The 25,893-nt window shown below is 40.1% G+C and overlaps 1 protein-coding gene and 1 pseudogene across 3 annotated transcripts in view; both read right to left on the minus strand.

Annotated features, from left to right (window-relative positions):
* The window catches only part of CPD (carboxypeptidase D), a 67,224-nt gene extending 48,187 nt beyond the window's left edge, over window positions 1-19,037 (minus strand). For both annotated transcript variants that reach the window (XR_014079574.1, XM_081580190.1), the window contains exons 1-2: window positions 18,249-19,037; window positions 12,619-12,866 (exon numbers count right to left, since the gene is read on the minus strand). Coding sequence is in view for 1 of the 2 variants with exons in the window: in XM_081580190.1 (XP_081436316.1) it covers window positions 12,619-12,866; window positions 18,249-18,994 (994 nt within the window). In the remaining variant the exon portion in view is untranslated. The remainder of the gene's footprint in view (window positions 1-12,618; window positions 12,867-18,248) is intronic.
* LOC145542387 (amelogenin-like) lies at window positions 3,623-8,722 on the minus strand (annotated as a pseudogene). The gene is made up of 2 exons (XR_014079822.1): window positions 8,705-8,722; window positions 3,623-6,304 (listed from the first exon to the last, which is right to left on the minus strand). The product of XR_014079822.1 is annotated as an amelogenin-like (transcript).
* Window positions 19,038-25,893: the final 6,856 nt, after the last annotated feature.

Here is a 25,893-nt window from a genome sequence, read left to right on the forward strand (position 1 = left end):
ATGACAGTTAACACCCTAAGGTATCTTTATTCGTGATCTATTTTGGGAGACCTTGGAAGTGACTGTAGACAGGAGAGATATCAAAAAAATGATCCTATAAAGTTTCCTGTGAACTCCTGGGCTCCACTCTGAATAGCATATGTGAGGGTCTGACCCTGAACAGCATACCAAAGTCACTGAGAACTGATCTACAGAGAGAGCACTGCTCCCTGGGTGGTACTCTCACAGGACAAATCTGAACAGGTAGGACAAAGGTGTTGAAAACTGAATTGACATTGGAATCACAGCCTACTGAAGGCAAGTAAAAACTTGCAATGGAACCTAAGTGGGTCATTCACTAACAGAATGGATAAACAAAAAGTTACCATTTTTATAGGGTTTAAACAAGGCTCCAATCTTATATGATTCAAAATGTCCAGAATATAATCCAAATTATTTGACATTTAAAGAATTACTCAAATGTCAACAGCTTGCAAGGAAAAAATAATGCACACCAACTCCAAGATGACCCAGTATGGGAATTATCAGACTAACCTTAAATTAATTATTATAGCCAGGTAAATATTAAAGACATAAGATTAAACAGTCTTGAAGTGAAATAAAAGAAACAAATAGAAGAGGTTAAAAAAATAGATTTCAGAAGTAAAAAATATAACCAAATTTTAAAATTTATTGGATGAGTTCAACAGAAGAATAGAAATGACAAAGCGGAGTCAATTTGAAGACAAATAAATAAAAATTACCTAATCTGAACAACAGAAAAAAAAAAATAAAGTAAAAGAACAGAGTTTTAGGGACAGTATCAGAAGGTCTAATATTCTAGCTACTAGAGTCTCAAAAGGGGAGGAAAAAAGAGTGCCATGCTGAAAAAAAAAAGTTGAAGAAACAATGGCTGAAAACTTCCCAAATCTGGCAAAAGACATAAACTTATATTTCAAGAAGCTTAGTAAATCTCAAACAGGAGAAATTCATGCCTAGATACGTCACAGTCAAACTACTGAAATCCAAAGACAATGGGAAAAATCTTGAAAGTTGTTAGTGAAAAATGATACATTTATATAGGAAGACAATTCAAGTGATTGTGAATTTCTCATCAGAAGCCATGAAGGCCAGAAGGCAAAGACATACACACACACAAATTTTTTTTTAAAGAATAGTCAATCCAGAACCCAGAGTTTTATATCCAAGGAAAATATCCTTTAGGAACGAAGGCAGAAATGATATTGTCTGTGATGGGAAGCTAAAAGAGTCCCCCACAGGCAGACCTGCTTTAAAAGAAATGTTAAAGAAGGTTTTCTGTGTAGAAGAGAAGTGATAGCAGAGAAAACCTTGGAACTTCAGGAATGAAAGAACAGAAATGGCAAATATTTGGATAAATATAATAAACTATTTTTTTCTCTTAAGTTTTCAAAACTATGTATATCAGTTGAACGCAAAATGTATAACACTGTCTGGTGGGAGTTTATAGATATAATACATAAACCACAACTGCAACATAAAAGTGGGGGAAGTAAAGGGTATGGTGGTAAGATTTGTGTGCTCTTCTTGAGGTGGTAAAATATTACTTCTAGGTAGAACTGTAAAAAATTATGCAAATTGTAATTTCCAGAGCAACTACCAAAACAAATTTTACAAAGAAATACAGTAAAAAAATACTATAGTTAAAATTATATAAACATCCATATAATACAATGGAAGGCAGGATAGAGGAAACAATGGAATAAGAAACAGAGGGACAAAAAGAAAAATAATTAAAAAGTAGAGCTTAATCCAAACATATCAACAATTACATTCAATGTAAATGATGCACATATACCAACCAAAAAAAACTGTCAAACTGAATCAAAAAACAAGTCCCAACTATATGCTCACTTTAAATAGAATGGTATGGGTAAGTTAAAACAATGAGAAAAATATACAACGCAAACATAAATCAAAAGAAAGATGAAATGACTCTATTAAGATTAAAGTAGACTTCTGAGCAAGGAAAAGTACCAGATAGAAGGAGGGATAGTTATTGTTCAGTCACTAAGTCATGTGTGACTCTTTGTGACCCCACAGACTATAGCTTGCCAGGCTCCTCTATACATAGAGATTTCTAGGCATGGGTTGCCATTTCCTTCTCCAAAGGGATCTTCCCAAATCAGGGACTGAACCCATATCTCCTGCATTGGCAGGAGGATTCCTTACCATTGAGCCACCAGGGAAACCCAAGGAGGGATAGTACATAATATTAAAAGAGTCAATTCACCAAGACAATATAACAATCCTAAATGTGACATCTAATAACAGAACTTCAAAACACATGAAACAAAAACTGATAGTACTAAAAGAAGAAATGAGCCAATCTACAGTTAACAGTTGCAGACTTCAATATTCCTCTCTCAGTAGTCAACAGAACAAGTAGACAGAAAATCAGCAAAGGATACACAAGAACTGAAAAACAGTGTCACTGAACTAGATCTAAATGACATTTATAGTAGATCCTACCCAACCACAGCAGAAAACATTCAAGTACATGTGGAACATTTAAACAGACCATATCCTGAGTCATAAAACAAACTTAATAAATTTAAAAGAACTGAAATGATACAAAAAATGTTGTTTGACATGATGGAATTTCATAGAAATCAGTAACAGAAAGCTATCTACAAAATACCCTTATCTCAATGAAACCTCATAAAAATTAAGCACATTTCCTGAGTCTATAATAATGAGCCATCCCCAGGAGGCAATTTGTGAGCTATGATATATACCTTAATCTATCTCTTTAGAACCCCATAGGAGTAAATGTCAGAAAAGAAGCAAACTTTTAGTTTGCAAAACAAAAATGACAAAGCTCTCCTACCTTTAGAACATCAAAAAGTCTTTATTCACCAACTTCAAGCTTTAGTTTAAAAATTACTTAAAAAAAAAAAACTCATCTAAAAAGCTGAAAACAAGTGGGGATATTAACTGAGTAATGAATAATTTAAGAATTTTTGCGAGATGCCACAAATAGGCATTATTTGCCATCTGTGTTAAACTTCACATAATTTTTCCAATACTAAATATCAAAACTGCATAGTAAGTAATCTTAGCTAAGTAGCTGGTTCAGATTCATTGTCTTTTTTTCTTCCTTAACAGAAAACGTACATATACAAAGTTCACTGTCACAGAGAACATTGATCTGCAGATACATCTGACAATACTGACTGCTGCAGCTACTGTCAGATTCAGTTAATACATGTGTTTATTTTTTAAGCTGATATGTTGTACGGCTCAACATAGACTAAAGGATAAAATGTCTGATATATCAGAACATTATCTTTATCCAGTCAAAGAAAAATGTTATTTTGGGAATGAAACACACACCACAGGCATACCTCAAAGCAATAAAGCACTTTACTAATAATATAAAGGATCTGTTCTTTATCCTACTTATTAACAATCATAAATAAGCAAGTCTGTAACATCCACTAGTCTTTTAAGGGGCTAGCTAAACTAATGACCTTCAAACTTTTTATTCATAGGAAAATAACTGAGAAATCATTCAACATCACATATTTTAAAGTTGGTATCTAAAAGATTTGATTTTAAATTTAAATAGTTGCTAACAATGTGATATTTTGCATAATGTCCATTTTTATTTATTTTTTATTTTTTTATCTTTTGGCTGTGCTGCACAGCATGTGAGATCTTAGTTCCTCGAATAGGGATAGAACCAGTGCCCCCTGCACTGGCAATTTGGTGTTTTAATCATTAGATCACCAGGGAAGTCCCAATTTTTACTTTTTAAATGAAAATATTACACTATTATTTTAGGTGGAGCCAAATAGAATACTATAGAGATTTGATTCCCAGAATCAACTTTTAAAACTTGTATGAACACTCTTCAACAGGAGGAATTTTACAGCTTCCCTTTTTCTTCTTGAACTTTTATTCCATTCCGTTTGCTCTACAGATTGCTACTCAAATGGGATATACTTTTATGCTTTAAAGTCCTTCATTGATCCCTATAATACTTCAATCTATAATAATACATATGTATGCATGTTTAAGTTTCTATTAATTTTCATTACCTTAATGCCCTGTTACATTTTTGAATTCTAGATTGAATTAGCACAATAACTACTGGTATACAATTTACCAATAAAGGCATAGTTTTATTACAGATTTTGATAAATAAACCTAAGTAATAATTACTGAAAACATATCTTTTAATGAGATGTTTCAGTGATGCTTTTATGATATGATTAATCACCAAACTGTCCCTTCTGTTTTTGGTGCACTGGAAGTTTGTAAAACTTCAACCTATACTGTGATTCAGATGGACAGAAAAATATGCCTTTCTTCAGTCGAGTGGGAGAAGAGGATGTGAGATTGAATCTCCACTTCCAGCATCTGTCTCAGGCAGACCAATATTAAGAATAGGTATGGAAGAGCTGGAAATTTATTTCCTTAAAGTTATCCAAACTAACTGTTCTCTTCCTTCTCCCCACATATACCCAGTTTGAAAGCCACTGATTTAGACTATTTCCTCTACTCCCAAGGGGAACTGGCAAAGAAAGACAAAAGGTTACGTTTTGCTCTTAAGCCTACATACCAACCCAGTTTTCTATGCTTAGAAAAAATTGAATGCAATGTTCTGTTACCCTATGTTTTCATTCCTTTACCAACACTAAAGAATAAAAGTGTAACCATTAGAAGTCTGTCCAGTACGACAAATTGTGATCAATGCTAACTGTATGGGTGGCTAAATCAAAGGATCATACTCACTCAATTCCTTCAATCCATTTGTCTCACACTAATGTTCATATGATTTAAGATGCTCAGTTCATTGCTATCATATCATGGAACCAATCCCTATTACTGTTTTCGCTAGAGAAGTCTAGCTTTAAGGAGATGGAGGGTATTTAAATAAATTCAATCATTCATTTAAATGACTCCCTCTAATGCCTCATGCAGAAAGTCAATGTAAAAAAATACAATCAATGCTATAATGCTGAGACTTAAACAGAGCAAGTTGTTGCTTTTTTTTAACTTGCCTTCAGTAGGCCAGCTATAAAGTATCAAACTTTATGATACAAGAACCCCATAAATCTTTTACAGAAAAAAATGCAATGTATTCTTTTTTTCATTAGGAAAAGTATTTTAGAATGTGTAAATATAGGCAATTTCTATTCTATATTTAAATTTGGAGCTTACTGTTATTTCTTTAATGAAAGTACTTCACAGGATCATGAGCAGTTCTCATAATTTTTACTTTTGTGAAAAACTTATTTATAGATAGTGAGTTATTAAATGATAATTTTGCACTCCTTGAGATATTTTTAAAAGCTAATGAGCATGATTGTCATACAAAATTTTAAGTGGAAGATCTAGGTCAAATGAATGGAAAAAAACAGAGATTGCCCTTGAAAAAATTTTCCCATATTCCTGGTCTTTAAATTCAAGTTTGCTTTGACCAAATCGTACTTGAACTTGGTCTTTGTATTCTGAACAACTTATCTTATGAAAATCTATTTCCTTCACCACTCCCACTGAATATATATTTGCTAACGATATGATTCTACAAAGTTAAAGTACAGAGTCCTGACTCTGTTTTCAGTTTTGTCTAACTTGGCCAACACTTTATCTCACATAATTCTTTGAACTGCATTTTCCTTTTTTAAGATTTTTTCAAAATTTTAAAAGCATTTTATTTGCCAATGGTACTTATTTTTAGTTATGGAATTTACTAAGTAAAATGATGACAGGAACAAATTGTTGTGTTCCTGTGTCATTCTGAAAGCAATTCATTTTCTGATCTTTTAATCCACTTCTTCCCGCTTGGTCTTGTCTGTTGCTGGCCAAGCTTCCAGAGGCAAGTCAGGAGCATGGGGGACAGAGGCTGCATGGGGAACACTGGAGGCAAGGTGGCTCTGGCAGCAAGGGCTGGATGGGGTAGCTGGGGTGGCAGCTAGTGAGCCTGTGGCTGGATGGACTAGGGTCAGAAGGGCTGCTGCATGAGCAATGGAAAGTTTGGCTGGTGCTGTTGGGTTGGATTCATGGAGTGTTGGCCAGGGACTGGCACCACTGGTTGCTGGGGGACTGTGGGTTGTTGAGTTGACACCATGGTGATGTGGTGATGAGGCTGCAGGGTGAGATTCTGGGAAGTCTGCTGGGACATCACAGGAATGATTTGGTGGTGCAGCCAACCACCCATGGGTTAGTAACCATAGGACGGGTATGGGTGTCTTATCATGTTCTGGTACCACTTCAGAGGGGTAAGCACTTCAGAGCTGAAGTTAATACAGCCAGGGTGCCCAGGATGAGGTGGTAGCTTTTATAGGGAGAGGGAAAGGAAAAGAAAAAGAATGAGGGAGGGGAAGGCAAGAGGGATAGGAAGAAGGGAGAGCAAAAAGGGGAGAGAGAGAGAGGTTTTTTTTTTTTTAAGTACTTTCTCATTTTCTACCATCTGTGTTTTAAAAAAATAAAAACACATCTAATTTTTAGACATTGTATCTGAAGATTTAGAGACCAAATCCTAAAGTGGTATTTATCATTTGGTTCTCAACCTTCATGAAAGTCTATTACTACATTACAAAATATACAAGCACACTGTTTCTGAAGGTGTGATTTTTTCATATGAGGGTATACTTCAGTTTGCTAAAGCAAACTGGTGACTCAAACAGAAGCAAATATCCTGTTTGAGTATCATTTTACATCTTTGCTTTCCTTTTAAACGAGGTGCCACTCAAGTTAAAAGACAGAGAAAAAAGGAAGAGGTCCAATGTACAAAAGCTCCTTAATATACAAAATCAGATAAGACCAAAAGTCCTTTACTAATGCACATTTGATTATCGATAGTATTCTTAACATATGAACAGGGTGAGAATATCTAAACTGTTGACATTCCTTAAAGAAAACATCCCAGCACAAAATGCCAGAAGTATATTCACTTTGGAGATGAAAAAGCATCCATCTGTTCATATATATACATATATATTTTTTTTCCTAGCTGAATTTCTGGCTCCAAGCAATTAAATAATGCCAGGAAACAATATCAATTCAATTTTCAAAATCAAGTTCACTGACATATGCTTTCCACATGTCTCATAACTCCTAAATGTCTTTATCATCTTAACCTCTTTCACAAGCCCCAGAGCCTATCTTCCAACTGTACATTAGGTACTCATAACTGGTACATCCAGTACCACCTCCAATTTCACTCTTCTCCCATCTAAAGAGAAAACACACACACGCATTTCTTCCAAGTAGTTTTTTTTTTTTTTTTTTTCCCATTTCCGTGATCATTCTTACTAATCCAGGCTCAAGGTCTCAAAGTTATGCCTTTCTCTGCATAGATACTCTGTCCTACTGTCTCACTGTTAATTCTGCAACTCTTCTCACACAACTTCTTATATATCTCATACTCCCTTTTCATTCCCATAGCATCCCTCTAGATAAAACGCTTATCTCCAAAAAAAGATCTTATTCCAAATAACTGTAAAAACCTCCCCAGTCTCACTTCCTGTAGGACTCTTCCCCTGGTGATACATTTTGTATGAACAGTACCACACTGTCCTTATCAAGGCCTTCCTGGGTAATTCAGGCGGTAAAGAATCTGCCTGCAATGCAGGAGACCCCAGTTTGATTCTTGAGTTGGGAAGTTCCCCTGGAGAAGGCATAGGCTACCCTAGTCCAGTATTCCTGGGCTTCCCTGGTGGCTCAGACGATAAAGAATCCACCTGCAATGTGGAAGACCTGGGTTCGATCCCTGGGTTGGGAAGATTCCCTGGAGGGCATGGCAACTCACTCCAGTATTCTTGCCCAGAGAATCCCAATGGACAGAGGAGCCTGGCAGACTGCATACAGTCCATGGAGTTGCAAAGAGTTGGACACGACTGAGTGACTAAGCACAGCACAGTCCTTATCAAAGAATTCACACTGGAGCAGAAGATACAAAAAACTAACAGAAGTAGATAAACATTTTACTGATGTTAAACAAAAAGCTCTAGGAAGGCAACAGAGTGACAATTACTGTAGCAAAGGTTTCAGAGGAGGTTACAGCTGAACTGGAGAAATGCATTCTAGATAGACAGCAGCCCAATACCTGGAGGTTCACATTTTTGGAGAAGGACAAATTGTTCAGGGCTTCCCAGGTGGCTCAGTAGTAAAGAATCCACCTATCAATGCAGGAGATGCAAGAGAGGCAGGTTCGATCCCTAGGTTGGAAAGCTCTCCTGGTGTGGGAAATGGCAACCTGCTCCAGTATTCTTGCCTGGGAAAATCCACGGACAGAGGAACCTGGTGGGCTACAGTCCATGGGGCTGCAAAGAGCCAGACATGACTGAGCGCAGCACAGCACAAGTAGTTCAGTGGTGGGTGAGAGGTAGGAGAGAAGGCTAGAAGCGTATACAAGGCTAGAAGGCTAAGTGTCAGACTGAAAAGTTCAGACTTGATCCTATTAAAATGGGAAATAAGCAAAGACATAAGAATGCTTTAAGTTTAGCATGTTTTAGTATGGTTGTTTTTAACATATATACTTTAGAACAAAGTAACACAAAGCACTAACAGAACTAGACACACCTACCTTAAGTGGGACCAATGGTAAACTCTTTATCGTATATACTTTGGATTATAAAAAGACTCTGCAGGAAAATTAGATATGAGGACAGCATTTTGTACATGTTCATTAGATCAGATTGGTTTATGTTATTTAAATCATCTGTGTACTTACTGATATTTTTGTCTTCATGATCTAAAAATTACCAAGAAAGGCATGTTTAAAATCCCCTACAGTAATTATGGATTTGTCTATTTCTTAAGATCAGATATTATATTTCTAGACTGTCCATTTGATTCTTTTTATTTTATATAGATTCCAATTTTCTGGTGACAGGAGAATTATAACTTAATGCCCTGCTTAATGACACAGATAATGCTACTCAAGAATAAGCTTTTCAGTCCATTTTTGGACCAAATCTAACCTTGTATGCTGTTCAAAACAGCTTGGTTTTCTTTCCCCCATGCTCTTTCCTTGGTCAGCAGTCTACTTCAAGCCAAACATACCTCAACATTTAGAGCACATTAGTGCTGCTCAGTCAGACCTCTACTTTATGCAGAGAATGGCTGCCCACATGATCAAAGGAGCTTAAATTCACACACACATACACACACACACAAAACCTGAATTAGTTACAAACACATTATCTGGTCACATTTCATACCTCTCTTCTTTTTATAGGTGGTTACTTGCCCTTTTAAAAATTCCTGTCAGTTGAAAGAGGGCAATTCTTAAAGTTGACTGAAACTATAATTCAGTTTCATTAAGTTTCCTTTAGAATAAGCACACTAAACCATCAGAGGATTTTTTTTTATAATGTCTTCAAAACCATGAAGAAAGAAAATAATAAAGAATGGTAAACAAAAGGCATACAAATCAGCACCTTGTGGTTTAAAAAAAAAATAGAACGAGGACTGCTGCATGAATAGGTTGAGCTTAGGCTGTCACAATAACAGGCTTTAGCAGAAGACAACGCCTATTCACAGGCCTTATTAGGATAGTCATTCCCTGGATGGAGCCTGAGGTTTGAGAGACATGTTGAGAGAAGCAAGGCCACCCACGTAGGTAGCTAGATATACTGAATCAATCCTGGCAAGGAAAGTGAAGGTTCTGGGGGCCAAATTGCCTCACACCCCCACTACTAATGTACTTCCTCATCCCCAGGAGCAGGAACTGTTTGTTTTGTTCACACTGTGTCCTTAATACAGTATATAGGATGTGGCAAAGGCTCAGTAAATATCCGCTCGGTAAATAAATGATGCCCACAAGTTATTTCACTGCTAAAGCCTTGATTTCCTATAAAGCAAAAGAGTTGGACTAGATCAATACATTCATTTTCAGCTCTAAAAGTCTCTACTTCTTTGAGTTAGAATTTCTCAATACATCACATAAAGTGTCAGTAAAGTTACTCCAGGACATCTGGGTTTGAATATATGCCTAGTCACAAGGTTTCACAACACCTTACTCACTCCAGTCCAGTATAAGATAAACAACAAATTTGCCCTGTTGAAACTACTGAAACAATATGTATGTTTCATGGGTACACATATATGTTGAAACTTACCAAACTGTACACTTTAAATTTGTCCAGTTTATTGTATGTCCATTACACCTTGATAATGCTGTTAAAAAACACACACACTCACACACACTCACACTCTCAAGAAACTACTCAATATTGCTAAGGCAGTAAGAGATACAAGCTAGTTATTGCAGAAATAACATAAAATATGTCTGACCACCCAGCTAAAACAGGAGAGAAGCAGATGCTCACAAAAACAAGAATAGGGACTTCCCTGGCGGTCCAGTGGCTAAGACTCCAAGCTCCCAATACAGGGGGCTGAAGTTCCATTCCTGGCAAGGAAACTAGATCCCATGTGCTGCAATTAAGACTCTGTGCAGCCAAATAAATTAATGTAAAAAAAATAATAATGGCAGCAGCAAAATTGAGCTCCTTTAGATGCTCGAAGATTCAGAAAAACCTGTTGCCTGGCTTAACCAAATGATCTTACTTACTGTGAAGGAAACACACTTAACTTTTTAAATAGTATAACATGTATTTATCTTCCTTAGTCAACTGTCAATTAGAAATTATTTTCTAACCTTTAACAACATTCTCCAAAAAGGAAAAATTAGTTTTAGTCCATTATTTTAGATAGGATCTCAAACAATGAAGCAACTTGACAACATCACAAAACCACTAGTTCAAGAAATCTGGTTTTATTAAATATATTTGCTAAAGGGAATTCCCTAGCAGTTCAGTGGCTAAGACTCCAAGCTTTCACTGTGGAGGGTGTAGGTTCAATCCCTGGTCAAAGAACTAAGACTCCACAAGCCCTGTGGAGTCTTAAAAATAAATATATTAATATTTGCTAAAGACTGAAATGAGATTAAACATTAAAGTATATCCCTTATCTTTAAGATTTATTAATGGTTTTCAAACCACCTCTAATTGTTACAGGCAGAAAGTTTGGCTTCTATATATTTCATACCCCTTTCTAAATAGTTCAACTCGCTAGTTATATATAAGAAACATGGGTAGAAACTATAGGAGAATCAGAAAACTACAGAAAGTATCAAGTCCTGAAACTTAGTACCCAATTTCAGTATTCTTGGCTTGACATAAAAAGTCACAGACTTATTCAAATATTTTAAAGAAGGCACATTAAGAGAAATGTCATAAGATACTTTCTAATGTGACTGACTGCCAATAAAAATAATAGGGTAAGCGAAAACCCAAGGCAGCGGTCCCCAACCTTTTTGACACTAGGTACCGGTTTTGTGGAAGACAACTTTTCCATGGAGGGTGGGGGGGATGGTTGTGGGATGATTCAAGCACATTATACTTATTGTGTACTTTATTTCTATTATTATATCAACTCCACTTCAAATCATCAGGCATTAGATTTGGAGGTTAAGGACCCTTGATCTAAGGCATTCATCATGGGTAGATTCTAATAAGAGAAAAAAATTTAACACTGATAACATTTTCATGGATTGACTGTTCCTTCTGATTACTCTTAATTAAATTGTCTAAGCCTGTGCATAAAAACAAAAAGCTGTTATTCAAAGGAAACCAAAAGTTTAAAAAGAACAATAGCTGTTTTTATAACACTTAAGAGAAATGGTAAACAATTCAAGCTGACTGATTTTATGTGCCTCTTCACGTGATCAGTGTAATGGTCTTGCTGGAAATTTGGACCTAATAATCTTATCATGAAGAAATTGACAAATCTAGAATATGGGCTGTTCTATGGGACAACTGGCCTGGACCCCTCAAAAGATTCACCATCATTAAGAAAAGAGACTGTTGACATGACTGTTTTAGATGAGGGAAACTAAAAAACACAAGAGGCACATGCAAAATGCTGGAAACTTGACTGCATCAAATCAGGAAGAAAAGGAGCTGTATGGGAGATGTAGGGGGTAATAGAGGAAATTCGACTTACATGTGAACAGCATGTGGGATGACAGCCCTGAGTTACTGTTGATTTCTCAATTACAGTAATGGTACAGGGGTTATATAAGAGAATGTCCCTGTACTTAGGAAATACAAACTTGAGAGGTATTTACAGGTGAAGTGTCATGAAATCTGCAACCTACTTTTGGATCATCTGACAAAAGAGAATGTGTGTGTGTGTGTGTGTGTGCGCGCGCGCGTGTGCGCGTGTGTGTAGGGGAGAAGAGGAATAACTGTCAGTGAATTTAAATAAGTATATACAGGTGTTCGGGCTTTTCTGGTGGCTCAGTGGTAAAGAATCTTCCTGCCAATGCAAGAGATGTAGGTTCGATCCCTGGTCCAGGAAGAGCCCCTGGACAAGGAAATGGTAACCCACTCCATGGAAAATGGAAATCCCATGGACTGAGGAGCCTGGCAAGGTCACAAAGAGTCTGACACGACTTAGCGACTAAACAAAACATACAAGTGTGTTCATGGAGTTTTCTTTCAGTTTTACAGTGGGTTTGAAATTTTCAAGATTTAAAAAAATCAGAATTCCTTGAAGTTTATTTGCTCTTTTCCACCCAGAGTATGCTCAGAAAAGTTAAATGAACAAGGAGGAATATAGCAAATTCAGGGCTTTACATACCTTCCACATCATACCAGTGCGCACCATTCGTGATCCCGTCTTTAAAAGTCTCATCTTCATCTCCAGGACAATGAGGGGCACCAGTTTTCATTATGGGATGGTTTGAAGCATAGGCTTTTGCCAGATATCTAAATACTTCATCGTCTGAAGTTTTGCTATAGACTCCAGTGGCCTTATGTTCTGGAGAATCATCAAAAGGATAGCTTGCTACCACCGAGCCACCATGCAGGTTTCCGGAAAGCACAAACCTTTGAAAATCAAAATCACACATCACTTTTTAAAAGGCACAGAAAACATATATTTTAAAATTCTACATCTTTTATCAATGAACTTAGATATTCCTCTTGAGACCTAGAAGACAATTCTATCAACTGCTATAATTTGACCAAACAACATAGAAAGAAAATGGAAAGAAAGCATTATCCATTCAACAAATTTCAAACAGTTTTTACAATTCCTTAACTTCAAACTTTAAAGAATTTTCCAATTATTGAAAAAAAATAGCTTAATAACACAGTAGAAATTAATGTTTTAGGAGATGTCTTATTCAGGGACCTCTTTTAGGTTGAACAATATGAACTTGCCAATATTCGACCATGTTTTGACCTACAAAAATGACAATTTCATAGAGTTCAATCTAATTCTTGTACTTCATAATGTGTCAATTTCATAGAAAGTGTGGCTTACATAAATAAATATTTGTTGAATATACGAGTTGGGTTAATAAGTTTCATGCTTTCTATACTACTATCCAGAGAGAATTTTTGAGATTCGGAGACAAATTAAAACAGGATGTGTTTTGCCTCATTCCAATTTCACAACACACTAAACTCACATTTTTGAGAGAGACACCATAGTTGAGAAGATTGGTGATGGGGTTGGGGGGGAGACCTGACACAGTGAGTTGCTTTCAGAGAAAAACAATACAGAACATTGCATCACTGTAAAAGCAGCTCTAGAAAGAGACCAAGGACCAAGTTTCCTGGTTGGGCCATTAAAAAATAAATTGACATGAAGATAAGGCTGCTTCTATAAAAAGAAACATTTTAATTCTTGTTATGTTTTTACTTTTAAGTGAACCCACTTACAATCCAGTAACACTTATAGAAATACTGAAGAACTCCTTTTATGGTAAAAGCTAAAGGCAAAACCATGCTGCAGCCCTATTTATACATTTTCCACTCATGTAACATCTAAACGTATTTCTATGGCTGGAGATTAAACACTTTTTTGCAGTTGAAATTGGATTTTTTGCTTCTGCCTTTTTGTGACTGGAAGAAACTGACCTACAGAAATTCTAAAGGGGGTTGATCTATAATATTTTATATGCTTGAAAGAAAATTAAGTCTATGATATGTTTAATTTGAATAGTTAAATATGATTAGTACCTCCCAGAGGAGGTCAAACAATGAAAATTACTTATAATACAAAATCTGTCCTCAGAAGACAGAAATGAACTGGTAAAGACAGTGAATAAATACCAGAATAGACTATGAAAAAAGCCGAGTTTAATAACTAATATAATTACAATTAGCACAATTCCAGACACCAGAGGAGAAGACCATTTGGTGTCGTGGTAATAGAACAGGCTTTGAAACCAGGCAAATATGGGTAAGAACATTTGGTTTCCCAGACAGGTCACTCACTACTAACATGATCAGGTAAAGTTGCTGCCTCTAAATCCATTGAACCCTAGTTTTTCTCTCACCAGCAAAATGGGAATTAATGCTACCTGCTTCCCAGGGTGGTTACGAGAATTAAATAAGGTAATACACATACAATATCTTCCAGCACAATGACTGCTTTCAAGCATCTGCTCAACAAATGTTCCTTTCTTTGGAGATATTTGCATCCTGCTCAGGGAATCACTGCCTCACAGACTATCATTCCACCCCCAACTTCCGATGCCAGAAAGAATGATACAGGAGCAAAAACTAAGTGTATATTCTAACACTCTAACTCCACTTTACCCAACCCTCCTCCATAGCAAGGCATTAACTATTTACTTTTTGGCTTCTATGCTTAAAATAATTTAAGTACTTTTCCCCCCAGCAATGACTTGGGGAAAGTTACAAAAAGGCCAGCCCAGTTCAAGCAATCCATTCAGCAACAAATTTTCTTGAGTGTCAACTGTAAGCCAAATGTTCTAGACACTAAGGAATACATCAGAGAAGAAACAAATTACAAAGATGCCCTCATGGCATTCATATTCTAGTGGGAAAAAAGCGGATAACTGAATATTCTAAGTAAGTGAAGCGTGCTATTTTAACTATATATTTTCAATTAAAACTTTAAATTCCAAGATTCTCTGCTAAAAGATATTTCTCACTTTGTCATTTCTTCTAACACTTCTCAGAAATACTATTAAAGTAGCCTAACTGAATACCTTTAGAACAATGAAATATTTGCAGTCTACTCCAGTGATAAATTATTAGATTTTCCTTACTCTACTTATATAGTTTTAAAAGTACCAGTGCTACTCTAGTAAGGACAATTTCAAGAGCAAGCGATATCTATTATAGTGGCTATAAGATTATTGCTTTTAGTCTTTGTCAAATAAACTTTGCTATCAATCCAATTTTATTTAAAAGGTATTTTAGTTTCCATTCAAATCAGTTCTCTTAAGTGTTTCTCACACTTGACTTCAATATCATATATCATTTCTTGCATAAGATTTAAAGTAGCTGCTAAATATATCATAAAAATTATAAACAAGTCTATAGATATTAAAAAATCCATCTCTAAGTTAACTCTATTATGGTCCCCAGATAAATCTGTAAATAACTGTAAAAAATTAAGAAACTTGATGTCTGATAAACTAAATTCTAAAGGTTTCAGGGAACTGTACTCACCCCAATAATACAATGCTTTTTGCAAACATACCCAAAAAATCATTTTTGCACAATCTATTAAAGTCCAAGCAGCTATATTTAAGTAAAGAAGTGTGCCAAAAATATGAGGGTCAAACAAACGATAAAATATTTAATGATGGAGTTAAAATCTTATATATTTTCCTAAGCATATGAGTCAACGGTCAACAGTACAAAATCTCTGAATGGGTGAAGTATAAAGTGAAACAAAGAAAATTAACTTCACTTTCCTAAGCAGGAGAAAATGAGTTTTAAAATTTTACATATCCAAAGCAACAATGACAAAAAAAAATCTATTTCTAATATAGCTGGGTGACTAGGATATTGAGAAATTATGCAAATAGTTTATTTCACAGAATACACTGAAAAAGGTATTTTCCCTATACTGTCTGTGGTTTTAGAATTTCCTCTCCATAAAGCTGACTCTATATTTAGGAATCAATCTCAGATCATGTGTGTGCTTGTTTTTTACTTTATTCACGTATCCCTTGTTACTGAATAATCATTAAATAATATGCATCTTGAGTTATTTATAATTGAGGATGGATGGGTATACTTTTACCCTAAATACTCACCTACTTTTCCTTCTGATTTAGAGTTACATTTGAAAAGAGGGAGGGTATGACTAGGGTAGTCCATAGCCACAAAAGAGAGCAACTTTCTGTGTAATACCAACCGACACAGATGAGCTTTTCAAATCTTCACAAGCTCCTATCATTGAACTACCCAGCCTGGGCCATACCTTGTAATCATTAAATACTGGTGATATGAAAGAGTTGTCCAGAGAGCACATTTTTGCTTCTAAATTTAAAGTTCAAAGCTTTCAGTATAGTCTCAAAGCGACTTGCACCAAAACAGAGCTTATTTTTATTTTTGGTCACAGCAGAACTAATACTGAACAGAAATATCTACTCACAGAATTTACATCCTTGTAAAGGTCATGATGGAGCATTTTAGACTGTTTGCATTGCTTAAAGTCACACTTCTTATCCAACTGTTCAGAGATCCTGACACCATTATCTTTAAAAGAAAAATCTTCCCAAAAAGTGTATGTGAAGTTAATGCCTCCCAGGGATTAACGCCTACTCCTCTCAGAAGGAGTAAAGTGAAAGGTGGGGAGAGAAAACGAATCTAGAATTGTCATAATGTCCATGAATTTTTCAAGGTCTGCTACACACAAACTGAATCTTGTAGAAGAGATGATTCTAAGTCCTACAGGAAAACACCTGAGTTCATTATTGCTTTTATTTTATCTATCACTCAGAAATCTTCAGATCAGGATAAAAAGCTTAATTGCTCCACAAGCCTATGTCACTGTTGTTTGGTCACTAAGTTGCATCCCATTGTTCTGTGACCCCATAGGCTGTAGCCCACCAGGCTCCTTCTGTCCATGGGATTTCCCAGGCAGGCATACTGGAGTGGGTAGGCATTCCCTTCTCCAGGGGATTGTCCCCACCCAGGGATCAAACCCATGTCTCCTGCATTGGCAAGCAGATTTTTACCACTGAGCCACCAAGGAAATCCTCTATAAGCCTTAGGAAGACACAAAAAAGAGTATATGTTGGCAAGGCCAATAGCTGAGAAAGGGAAGAGGTGCCTGGTCACTTTGGACATGATTCCGTAAGTTCCCTCTTCCTCTATTCCTCTCCTCTTCCTTTTTGCCAAAAATCCTACCCATCTCTCAAGACTCAAGTTATCCCTCTTTCACAGAGATGACCCCTATTATAGCAGCCCACACACGTTTTGCCAGTAGGAGCAATTCCTGTAAAGCTTAACTGGGTACATAAACACACCTCCTCTATATTTAGCATAATCTCATGTCATACACCTATTTCTTGAGGTCCTCATGATTCTTTTAATATTTTAAATCCCACGTGGCACTTACTAACACCTAAGGTGTGTTTGTGTGTGTTGCTTATAAGTGTGACAATTAGCCACTTGTCTCTGGTCCACTAATAATGTGCATAAATGGAATCAGAAACCCTTCAGAGTCTAAAATGAGGCTGCTCCCAGGTGAAGGTTCCAGATCTGGAGGAGTTCTCCGGCCAGCCATATCTACAGGCTCCATAGCTGAGTCAGAGGCAAAGACTGGAAGAGAATCAGTTTTTATCAAATAACCAAGAGAAAGACCCCATGGGTGTCATCTGTGGGCTACACACTCCCTCCAGGGCTCAGAACACTGACTAAATGCCTGAGTCCAATTCCAGCTTCTTCCATAATATGTAAATGATTTTCATACTATGTAAATTATTTACAGTCTGACTCTTTATTTCCCCCACATGCAAAACAAGGATGAGAATGCTGCCTGTCTCATCAGGTTGTGTCCAACATAAACTGAGATCATGCAGTCCACCGGGTTTAGCACAGTGCCATGACATAACCGCAATTTTGTCAGTTTATCTATAAAATAAGCGAGCTAACCGAGGTCATCCTGAAGGTCTCTTCCATCGCTTATTCTACTGTCCTGTGAGAATCGGGACCAGAAAGCCAGAAAGGAGTCTCCCCTCCAGCCAAACAGCGGCTCTCTGCATTCTTTGAATAAATGACATCCTCCAGGTAGCGCTTCTCCGACAATTATCATGGAGACAGAAGCTAAGCGGCCTGGGCCCGTTCCCGTTATGGGGTGTCGCCCTCCGCCCTCACTACCCCAGTCCCTTAGGCCTGCGAGCACTGTTTGAGCGCCTACGGAGTGCGGGACCCAGCCTGTGCCCCGGAGGGATGCGTGGATGGGGAGGTGGGTGGAGAGAGGGCGGTACTCACTTGTTCCTGCGGATCCACTCGATCAGGGCGCGCACCTCGGGCACGTCGTCCAGGGACGGGGGCTCGCCGGTGTTGAACTGGTCGGGGAAGCTGCGGTTGAGGTCGCGGCCGCGGCTGTTGTCGCGGCCGCTGGCCCCAGGAGGGCCGCTGTCGCCGAGGCCGCAGTCACCCTCGCGGGCGCGCTCAAAGCCGTCGGGATTGAGGCTGGGCAGCACGTACACGTCGGTGGTGTTGAGCAGGCGGACCAGGCGCGGGTCCCCGCGGCGGTAGCCGGCCGCCAGCTCGCGGGCCAGGTAGACGAGCACCTGGCGCGACACGGTCTCGTCCCCGTGCATGTTGCCCACCAGCTTCACCTGCGGCCGGCCGGGCAGGAGCGGCCCCGCTGCGTCGGGCCCCGGGTCGCCATCAGTTGGCGGTGGCCCCAGGCCGGCCGTGAGGCGCAGCACCCACAGCGGCCGGCCCTCCACCGAGCTGCCGATGCTGAAGAGGCGGGCCAGGCCCGGGGGCCCCGCGGCCGCCGCCTCCCTCAGCGCCGAGCCCAGCTCCTCTTCGTGGTAGTAGCGGTCAAACTGGCCCTCGTCCTCCTCGGCGCCCGCGCTTGTCGTCGTCGTCGTGGTCGCCTCCGCCTTCTTGATGTGCGCGGCCCGGGCCGGGCTCCGCAGCAGCTGCAGCAGCAGCAGTAGACACAGCAGCAGCGGGAGGCGCCCGGGCCGCCAGGGGGGCCGCGCGTCCCAGCCACTCGCCATCTTCCAGCAGCTCCGCTAACCCCGACTCCGTTCCCCCGGCTCCGCGCTCCGGGAGGCCGGGGCCCGCCGGATCCCCTCCGCTCCTAGCAACCCCATCCCGCCCTCCGGCCGCAGCCAATGGTGGGCGGGCCTGCCGTCGCGTCACTCCGTGGGCGGGGCCGTCCTTAAAGCAGCCGATCCCGCTCTGGGCGTGCCTTCCTCCAGTCTGAGTAGAGTTTGGTGACTCTCCTCTTCGGTCAGGGTTCCTGTCCCTCTCTCTCCCTCCTCCCCGTTTCCTTTTCTGCGTTTGCTCCGCTTCTCCTCTACTCGCTCATTCTCTTCTTTATGGGTTATCCCTTCACTCTCACCCCTTTTTCTCTGAGTACTATCACCGGCTTCCTTCCCATCTTTGTTGCAGCTTTCCCCAGCTGCGCTTTAACGCTTAGAACCGGGAATAGAAAGAATCAGAAGGTTCGAAAAGAATCAAAGGACTTGAAAAAAAAACCTCAAAGGTTCGAAAGAATCTACCTTAGAAGAGACCGAAGACGTCGCAGCCCTTCCCACCGTGCAGCTTTTCCATCGGAGTGGGTCTGCCTTAACTTGAGTCCAGCGCCCCGCCAGCCAGCGGTTGAAGGGACTGGGTCACTTGGAGTGGCCAAGGGTTCATTACCTCTTTTCCAGTTTTCAGTCTTTATGTTGAAAGAAGACGTCTCCTTTATGTCTAGTGAAAATCTTCTATGTAGTAGGCTCTCTTTGTGTTGATGGATGTATTTCCTCGGTGTTACCCCAGTTTATTTCACTGCCAGTTCCAGTGTGGGCTGGTCTCAGCCCTGTAGGCTGAATTCATTTCATGGTTCACCTGCTCGCCTTTCACACTTTTCCTGAGCGAGTTACTTGTTTAACTGTGGCCTTAGAGTAACATTTCAAAAGCAGCAGGTATGACATTTCTGGAAACGCTTGGTGAGTAGAATTCCAAAATGCCTTAAAGCTGGCAAATACAATGTGTTATCATCTAGAGAAGAGGCCTTTAAACTGGTCTTTAAAGTAGGCTTAAATCACTTTAGCTTGAAGAAGCACAAAACCTCCTAATTCTTTTATCAAATATGAAATTTTACCCATCAAAGAACATAATTACAATAACTGTTGTAGTTCCTTCTTTCAGAGCCAGGCGTTTCCAGGCTCCTTCCTTGAACTATGATTGAACCCTAATATGAATAGTAAAGAGTTAATTCATTCATGTATCAAATATTTATTGAGCAACTATTGTGTGCCAGAGCTATGGTGCTGGGAAGCAGTTCACTCTACTCAGGACTGGATACAGTTTGTGGTAAGTTTACAATTAGGGATGTAGGAAACTTCATTCAACCCAAGGAGGAGGAGCACAGGAGGAGAGAATTTAGGAGAGGAAGTAGGTAGGTATTCTGGGCAGAAGGAGGAGCAAACACTGAAAGCTTAAGAGCAAATACTGCACATCCTAGGAACTGCATACAGGTCAGGATTGTGAAGGAGCTCACCGGTATGGAGCACACAAAACAGAGAAGCAGAGTCAGAACTCAAAGAGCCTCACGAGCTGGACTCTGGGGAGCACTTGATCCATAAGACCATGGAGAGCCACTGACAGATGTTAAGCTAGTTTAGAAAAATCCCAGGACTTCCCTGGCAATCCAGTGGTTAAGTATTTGCCTTCCAAAGCAAGGGATGCAAGTATGATCCCTGGTCAGGGAACTAAGATCCCACATCCTAAAGGGTAGCTAAGCCCATGTGCCAGGACCGAGGACCCAGCGCAGCCAAAAATAAATTAATAAAAAATAAAGTGAAGGTGTTAGTTGCTCAGTCGTATCCGACTCTTTGCAACCCCATGGACTGTAGCCCACCAGGATCCTCTGTCCATGGAATTCTCCAGGCAAGAATAAAGAGCCCCTTAAAAAAAAAAAAAAGATAACAGTAACAGTGGAGAATGAAGTGGAAGGCCTAAGACGTGAGGCTGAGAAACCTATAAGGAAGATATAATCCAAAAAGACCATGATGAGGCTCTGAACCCTTGAGAACAGTGCCAGTGGAGATGGAAAGGAGGAAATGGATTTGAAAGACCTTTAGGAGAGAACGTAGATGGGCAAGAGAAGGTGACAGATAGAAAAAGAAGCTGTAGGCCGACTTCAAGTTATGGCCAAAGCAACTTGCAAGCTTTCACTGGGGAAGAGGACAGGAGAAGGCGCGGGCTTAGGTGAGGATGATGAATTTAGCACAGTCACTGTGGTCCTGTGAGCATCTCTTCTCCTCCATGCCCGTTTGGTTTCATGTGCCTCTTACACACCAGCTGCAACTCATCAGAAGCAAAGCCCCAATTCTGCACAGAGACCACCTCCCCCCGCCACCCCAGGGAGTACTTAATCATTACTCTGTGCACTTTTACAATAATCCAAATCAAAGAGGCCCCAGGGGGCATGTTAACCTCTAATCAAATATTTCCTTTTCTACCATTTTCACTCTCCTTGGAAGCCTCTTCCTGCCAACTCACTCCTGCAGCCTCAGCTAGGGAGGCAGTAAATAAACAGTGAGGGCTGTGAAATAATGTGATGTAACTTGAGCCAGCGCCCTCCCAAGAATCCCCAGGCCTCCCGCCTCGCAATTGCAATCTCTTTCTGGTTTGGAGCCTCCATCCTAAGCAGGTATTCTGTGCTGGTGGTTCAAAGTGAAATCCAAAGCTCCCGACCCGGTCACTGCTCACTGGAGGGGAAGGCTTCAACTAAATAACTCCAGTTGCCCCTGAGAAATCCTAACCTTGTGACAGGTGTCCCTTTTCTCCTTCCCACAAGGAAAGTCCTGGCTTCACAAGTGAAGGAACTTGGGGAAAAGTTTCCAGTTCGCAGAAGCTGAGTGGTAATGACCTGGCTTTTGAAAAACAAAGCAAAGCTTGTTGGATGGCCTGCTGGTCTTCAGTAACCACTTTTTCTAAAAGACTCATAGGTAATCGAAACACAGCATAGATTATGAACTTGTAAATGTCACATGGTCTGGCAGAAACACCCACAAACTGACAAGTTCAATTTGACAAATGTTTATGAAGCATCCATCTAGCAAAAGGTCTGCTCTATGGGTGACGGAGGGTTGGGGATAAATAAAGGATTGTCCTCTGCTAGAAGGCCAGAGTCTAGTGAGAGAGACAGAACACAGGCAGAACAGGATGCATCCGTGGGGCCAGTGCTATGTAACAGCTGCTGCACTAAACCTTTTCATCGGTTGATGAATTTAATCCTCACAACAATCTAGAGGTAGGTACTATTAACTCTCCTGTTTCAAAGATAGATACACTGAGGCACAAGATCTCACAGCTGGCAAACCACAGATCCAGGACTCAAACCCAGGGAGTCTGGCTCCAGAGTCTGTGTGTTTACTCAATAATAAAACTGCTTCTATGGAGTGAACTAAAACAAAACAAAATGAAACAAAAACGGGAAAACCTCGCTCCTGAAACCCAGAGGAGAAAGCAACTAATTGTGATGAGGCATCAGAGAAAACTTCATCAATACTGAGTTCATGAACTGATTTCAAATTCTAGATCAACCATTTTCTAGCTGTTTGAACTTGGGGAAGTTATTTCATTTTTCTGAGAATTAAGTGAGATAATACAGGTATAATATTTAATGTAATTCTTGGTACTTGGCATATAACAAGCTTTCGGAAATCATCATTATTTTTTTGTTGTTGTTGTGTTTAGTAAGAATTCTCAAACAGGGAAGAAAATGGAGAATAGAGCAGTCAAGGCAGAGGGACCAGTGAGAACAGAGGGTAACGGTGACTGGAATATAAGGTGTGTTGGGAGGAGCAGCAGGAGCCATAGCTATGAAAGAAGAATGGTACCAGATGATGAAAGGCCTCAAATATGCTAAAGGAGTTTTGCTTTATTCCACAGCAAATGAAAAACTTACAGAGTTGATTATGAAGAGAGTGGAATGGATCATATCCATGTCTCAGCAAGAGAATTCCAGGGGCTGTGTGGGGCAGACTTAAAAGCAGTTGCCATCTAGACAAGAGCTGATTCTGGCAATATTAGAGAGGATAGAAAGGAGATGATATGTTAGAATGATGTTTGGGTTATTGGATTGACAAGATTTAGCAACTACTTGGGTAAAAGGGAAGAAGTAAAAGACAACTTCACAGGCTAGTGAAGGTGACCAGGTAAATGGCCTTGTCAGTATCCAAGACAAGGAAGGGCATAGGATCAAATACACCAGCAGAGGCTTGGTCTTAGGTAAGAACACAGACACTTCCCTGGTGGCTTAATGGTAAACAATCCACCCTCCAATGCAGGAGATGCGGGTTCAACCCTTGGTCCAGAAAGATCCCCTGAAGAAGAAAATGGCAACCCACTCCAATATTCTTGCCTGGGAAATCCCATGGACAGAGGAGCCTGGCAGGCTTACAGTCCATGGGGTCGCAGAAGAGCTGGACATGACTTAGTGACTAAACAACAACAAACTCTTCACCTGTATTCACAAATGGAAAGGCAGAATGTTTAAGTACAATTAAGTGAGTAGATGACATGTTGGGAGCTGGTAGATATTCTCTGCTGATTGCTTTTATTTTCTAAATGAAATGGGATGTTGTAGCCATCAGTTGAGGGTAAGGATGTTGTAATAGCTGTTGGAGGTTTGAGGAAAGAGAGAAAGATGTGAAATAATCATCACAAGGAGTGGGAGAGAGAAATGGAGAGTAATAGTTTTCAGCCATTGACCATAGGGACCAGCAGTTTTTTAACATGTCATCAAGACCTGCTAATGGGATGTGGAACAGAGGGGTTTGTTGGCTTGTTTTGTTGGTTGTTTTTCATTTTTATAGCATTTGCTCTTACTTCCTCAGAGTCCTTGTCTTTCCAGGCCAAAGAGAAATGAAAGGTGTTTATTGAAATCACTTTCAAAAATTGCCCTTGGTTAGGTCAGCCCATTCTATCTTAGTCAGGCCTGATTCTAGGGCATAGATAGGCTGCTGCCCAAACATGAGGCCATAATAATGATTTTCATCTGTATTTCAAAAAAAAAACCTCTCTATTTGCCAGCACCAAATGGACAGCAGTTCTATTCTCATGAGGTAGAGAGGGAGGGAAGCAGGTATCAGTTACTTTCGGCTGTACATATCAGAAAACCTGACTCATTCTAGTTTGAATAATAAATGGAATGTATTGGCTCATGTAACTGAGAAGTCCAAAGGAGAAGTCTGGATTCAGGCATAGCTTTATCCTGTGGCTAAATGGTCACCAAGCACCTGCTTTCTTTTTGTCTTTGACCCTTGCCTTCTATAATATAATGTTCACTTTATTCTGATTCCCTTTGTGGTCCCAAGAGGGCTACTAGAAGCTCCTAAAGCCACATACTTTCTTATTCACTTGCTGTGCTTAGTCACTTCAGTCATGTCCGACTCTGCAAGTCCATGAACTTCAGCCCACCAGGCTCCTCTGAGTGGAAGTCCATGGGACTCCAGTCTCCTGGAGTCCATGGGATTCTCCAGATGAGAATATTAGAGTGGGTTGCATTTCCTGCTGCAGGGGATCTTCCCAACCCAGGGACTGAACCCGCGCCTCCTGCATTGCAGGCAGATTCTTTATTGCTGAGCCACCTGGGAAGCCCCTTCTGATTCATACTCAGCAATAGAGGATGCCCTTGTGCAATCAGTTTTGCTGATCGCTTGAGGTCACATGCCTAGCTCTGAACCAACACTATGGCCAGTCAATACCAAACTGCTTCACCAACCAAACCTAAGCAGCAGCAGGTTTTATTTATTCAACATTATGAAGCATGTCTGCGGGCCCTGCCCTGGGATGAGGGTGGAGGAATGTGAAGGAAGAAAAAAGGGATAAGGAAGAGGAAGTGCTGTAACACAGTGAAATAGGTAACTATGTACAAAGTGCCAGTAACTAATCCCAATCCTCTTAATTTAGAAAAGGAATATTTGTCCTTATTTTTGACTGTCCAGCATCTGAAACCCTTGCCCCTCATTTGGGGAACCCTCCATCTTTGGGGTCTCGGTGGAAGGCAGGGTCTGAAAATGCCTCCTGGAACAGGGACCTCAGTTTGGCCAAGCAGATAAACCCGTGACGGGCTTTGAATTGGGAGCCAGTCTTCCCTGGCAGCTTAGTCGTAAAGAACCCACCTGCACTGCAGGAGATGTGGGTTTGATCCGTGGGTCAGGAAGATCCCCTGGAGAAGGAAATGGCAATTTCCCACTCCAATATTCTTGCCTGGGAAATCCCATGAACAGAGGAGCCTGGCAGGTTTCAGTCCATGGGGTTGCAAAAGAGTCAGACAGGACTTAGCCACTAGACAACAACAACGACGCAAAGAAGCAGAGACTGTGAATAATTCTTTTTAGCTGTGATGGGTAAGGGTGGCGGCAACATGCAATCTCTGGAGTGATGCAGGAAACAGAGCATCTATCCAGCTCTCAGAGCCAGTGGTGGTGATGTGGGGCAGTAGGGGAGACAAGTTACAATGGTTGGTATTGGCGACAGTGGCAGCACTTTCCCAAGTTCTGCCACTCACTTTGGGGCATTGTCCCTGGGCTTCCCTGGTGGCTCAGATGGTAAAGAATCTGCCTGCAATGCAGGAGACCTGGGTTCAATCCTGGGTTGAGAAGATCCCCTGGAGAAGGGGATGGCAACCCACTCCAGTATTCTTGCCTGGAGAACTCCATGGACAGAAGAGCCTGGCGGGTTACAGTCCATGGGGTCGCAAAGAATCGGACATGACTGAGCAACTAACACTTTCACTTTCTGATTTTTCAACTCTTGTAGCAATTCTGTGAGTCAGCCAATATCTTTTCAAGAAACCAATTTTCAATCAGAATCAGTTTCTGAGGCTGCAATTTATTGAAATATTAGTACAATCCTTTGAGGTCAGTATCATCATTCTCGTTTTTCAGATGAG

The sequence above is a fragment of the Giraffa tippelskirchi genome, chromosome 3, assembly GCF_054371585.1.
Source record: "Giraffa tippelskirchi isolate mGirTip1 chromosome 3, T2T-mGirTip1v1.2.pri, whole genome shotgun sequence".
Classification (NCBI taxonomy): domain Eukaryota; kingdom Metazoa; phylum Chordata; class Mammalia; order Artiodactyla; family Giraffidae; genus Giraffa; species Giraffa tippelskirchi.